The sequence below is a fragment of the Otolemur garnettii genome, unplaced genomic scaffold (assembly GCF_000181295.1).
Source record: "Otolemur garnettii isolate 467f Iridium unplaced genomic scaffold, OtoGar3 scaffold00029, whole genome shotgun sequence".
Lineage (NCBI taxonomy): Eukaryota > Metazoa > Chordata > Mammalia > Primates > Galagidae > Otolemur > Otolemur garnettii.
In genome coordinates this window covers 12,948,171-12,952,016 of record NW_003852424.1, presented here as the reverse complement: position 1 = coordinate 12,952,016, position 3,846 = coordinate 12,948,171, and the positions used below count along the sequence as shown (strand labels likewise).

Sequence of the window (3,846 nt, the reverse complement as noted above, 5' to 3'; positions counted from 1 at the left end):
GCTATAGGCGCCGAGCCAGTTCCCATCATTTTCTACCTTCGTCTGAGCAGAACATCTGGCTTGTAGGTTTCCTGAAGGACCCATGTCCTCATTAGCATCCAGTCCCTGGGTTGGCCTTTTCTGTCAGCACTGAGGATGGTGCCTGTTCCTTGCTTAATCCCTGGTGATGCTGCCCCCAGGCCCTCAATGAGGACATCGTGCGAGTGTCCAGCCGGCTGGAGCACCTGGAGAAGGAACTCTCTGAGAAGAGTGGGCAGCTGCGGCAGGGCAGTGCCCAGAGCCAGCAGCACATCCGTGGAGAGATTGACAACCTGCGCCAGGAGAAGGACTCGCTGCTGAAGCAGCGCCTAGAGATTGACTGCAAGCTCAAGCAGGGCAGCCTGCTGTCACCTGAGGTGTGCCCTATGGGCGCCAGCTGCTTGGCCCTTTTGAGCTCATTGTCTGCTGCCTGCTCTCTTCAACCTCTTGCCTGGCCCTCCATGGACACTGAGCCTTGCTGCTTGTAGAATAAGTTACTCTGTGAGGAGAGGGGAGGCTGAGGAGGGCTGGCCTGGCTCTTCTGTGCCCTGCTTTAATTCTCGTCTGGGACTTAGGCTGGCCATGTGACCTCTCAGTTCCCTGCCTGCCTGAGCCTGCGTGCCTTGTCATGTCATGTGTCGTATTAGAATATGCATGCGTGCTTTTGCAGTTTCCCGTGGGGGCCTGAGGATGTTTAGCCACCTACTGGCCACATGCACTGTTCCCTGAACAGAGAAACCCACATGAATACAGTCATGCACCACATAACAATGTTTTAGTAAATGAGGGACCACTTGCACGATGGTGGTCCTGTAGAGTGTTATCATATTTTCATTGTACCTTTTCTATGTTTAGGTACACAAATACCTACCATTGTTACTGTTGCCTACCGTATACCATATAGCCCAGGTTATCGCCTAGGGTCTGGGCAAGTACACTCTGATTTATACAAAATGACGAAATTGCCTAATGCATTCTCAGAGGGCATCCCCATCATTAAGTGATGCATGACTGTATGAACTTACCCAGCTGGCCTTATGGTATCTGTGGCAGTCCCATGTTGGGTATTCTGAGCTTCCCAAGAGTAGGTCACTCAAGGAGGTGTGCACTTGAGCAAGCAGCCTCTTCCTCACCCCAGGTCAAGTCTATGACAGTGAGCAGCCTTGATGTACTGTCAGAATGAGGGGACACTTAGGGCCAAGTGTTGACTGTCACATGTCTGCCCAGGACTTTCATGTTCAGAGTGGGTGCTGAGGCATAGGAGGCCCATATTTCCCCTTCACATGGGCCTCTATCTCTGCAGGAAGAACGGACACTGTTCCAGTTGGATGAGGCAATTGAGGCACTGGACGCTGCCATCGAGTACAAGAATGAAGCCATCACATGCCGCCAGCGGGTGCTTCGGGCCTCAGCCTCATTGCTGTCCCAGTGTGAGATGAACCTCATGGCCAAGCTCAGCTACCTCTCATCCTCAGAGACCAGAGCCCTGCTCTGCAAGTATTTTGACAAGGTGGGTCACCGCCCATGAACCTCTTGCCACCTCCTCCTGCCACTCGCATGGGGATGTTGGATGGTGGCTTCTAGCAAAGATTACATTTTCTCCAGGATAGGGGAACAGAATCAGGACCAACTTGTCTCTAGGATTTCTGGACTATCCTCTTTAAGCCTATTTTACTCAGTGAAACTAAGACCCAGTCTCTTCTGCCTCCTCTTCTGGCCTGATTGGCTAAGTTCTGGTTGGCCCTTGGCCAGATTAGTGGTTCTCCACAGGGCATTGTTTGCCCCCCTAGGGGGATATTTGGCTATGTCTGGAGATACTTTTGGTTTTCACAGTGATGGGAGTAGGGGCCAGGGATGCTACTAAACATCCTATAGCAGATAGGACAGGCCGCCATGACCAAGAATTATCTGCCTGAAATGTCCACAGTGCTGTTATAAATCCCACAGCTTGAGGCTCTGCCCAGCAGCTCAGTTGTGTGGGGCTAAGAGAGGGTTTTCCATAGAGATGGCAAATTGGCAAATGAGTGCCATCCTGAGAGCCAGCTCTGACCATTTGGAAATGATCACTAGAACACTGCCAAGAAGTCATCTGGGGCTGTTTTGGCTCAGCAGGAAAGACACTAGTGATTTCTTAGTGATTTCTTGGCACTACAGTGGCAAGTTTGTCAACAACACCTGCTGTCACTGGTTGGGAATTTCCTGGAAGGGGTTGAGGCTGACTGAATCTTGGGACAGGTGGTGACACTCCGAGAGGAGCAGCACCAGCAGCAAGTCGCCTTCTCGGAGCTGGAGATGCAGCTGGAGGAGCAGCAGAGGCTAGTGTACTGGCTGGAGGTGGCCCTGGAGCGGCAGCGGCTGGAGCTGGACCGCCAGCTGACTCTGCAGCAGAAGGAGCATGAACAGAATGTTCAGCTGCTCCTCCAGCAAAGTCGAGGTAAGCAGCCCTGGCCCCCCAGCTTGCAGGCCCCGCTGCCCACTCTACCTGTAGCCCCTTACCACTCACCATTCTCTTCTGGGCCTTTCTGCTCTAGACCACCTTGGTGAAGGGCTGGCAGACAGCAAGAGACAATATGAGGCCCGAATCCAAGCTCTGGAGAAGGAGCTGAGCCGCCAGATGTGGATAAACCAGGAACTACAACAGAAGCTCAGTAGTGTCATTGCAGTAGGCCAGAGCAGGGGTAATTGTTAACCTGGTGTCACCCAGCTGGACAGTGGCTTCCTTTCCCTGCCTTGCTCTGGAGTCAGGCTTATTGCTGTTTTGAGGGAAGCTGAGAAGCCACTCTTACTTGAGTGCATATGGGCTCATTTTACAGGTTGTGCTGGGCATAGGAAAGGTAGGACTTTGGGAAGGTGTTGCTACTTCTGTTTCTGACAAGGACATGTTATTCTCTGTGACAGGTGGGGAGAAGAAGACCCTATGCCTGGAGAGCAGACAAGTCCCTAGAAGTGAAGAGCAGCTCCACCCGGCATCGGGGCTGCTCTGGTTGTCCCCCATTGCTGACGGGGTTCCCCGCACCCGGGAGGAGATGCGGGACTTGGTCCATGCTCCATTACCCTTGACTTGGAAACGGTCAAGCCTGAGTGGTGAAGAGCAGAGCTCCCTTGAGGACCAGAGGCAACAGGAGGTGGTGGGCCTGCCCTGGAACTTTGGGCCTCAGCTTAAGCCCTGGAGGGAGCTACGAAGAACCAGTCCGGGGATGATTGATGTCCGGAAAAACCCTGTTTAGGTCCCTGGGGCAGACCCCTGCCTTAGAGGGAGTCTGATCCTGCTGAAAGGTGCAGTTGCTTTGTTTACTTCTGTGAAGGGCAGTCTTCACCTCACATCTAAATGCAGGTTGTATGGGCAGTGCCTGTGGCACAGTGGGTAGGGTGCCGGCCCCATATACTGAGGGTGGCGGAGTCAAACCCAGCCCTGGCCAAACTGCAACAAAAAAATAGCCAGGTGTTGTGGGGGGCACCTGTAGTCCCAGAGGCTGAGGCAAGAGAATTGCCTAAGCCCAGGGTTTGGAGGTTGCTGTAAGCTGTGTGATGCCACAACACTCTACCAAGGGTGATAAAGTGAGACTCTGTCTCTAAAAATAAATAAATAAATACATGCAGGTTATGTTCACACTAAGTGGAGTCAATAAATTTGGGCCAATGGAACTGGACTTTCCATTTTAAAAAATGATATGTTGATTCCTACCACTTTAAGCTGCTTGATCTGACTGCCACTTTTTGGCTTCCTCAAGAGTTCTAGGATAGGCTCAGCGCCTATAGCTCAACCGGCTAAGGCGCCAGCCACGTACACCTAAGGTGGCGGGTTCGAATCCCCAGCCCGGACCCGCC

The 3,846-nt window shown here is 52.7% G+C and overlaps 1 protein-coding gene across 1 annotated transcript in view; it reads left to right on the top strand.

The window, feature by feature from the left end:
* The window catches only part of KIF7 (kinesin family member 7), an 18,302-nt gene extending 14,920 nt beyond the window's left edge, over positions 1-3,382 (top strand). The window contains exons 14-18 of the mRNA XM_003788669.3: positions 180-395; positions 1,322-1,528; positions 2,254-2,452; positions 2,550-2,696; positions 2,917-3,382. Coding sequence (XP_003788717.1) covers positions 180-395; positions 1,322-1,528; positions 2,254-2,452; positions 2,550-2,696; positions 2,917-3,245 — 1,098 coding nt within the window. The 3' untranslated portion in view covers positions 3,246-3,382. The remainder of the gene's footprint in view (positions 1-179; positions 396-1,321; positions 1,529-2,253; positions 2,453-2,549; positions 2,697-2,916) is intronic.
* The last annotated feature ends 464 nt before the right edge of the window (positions 3,383-3,846 follow it).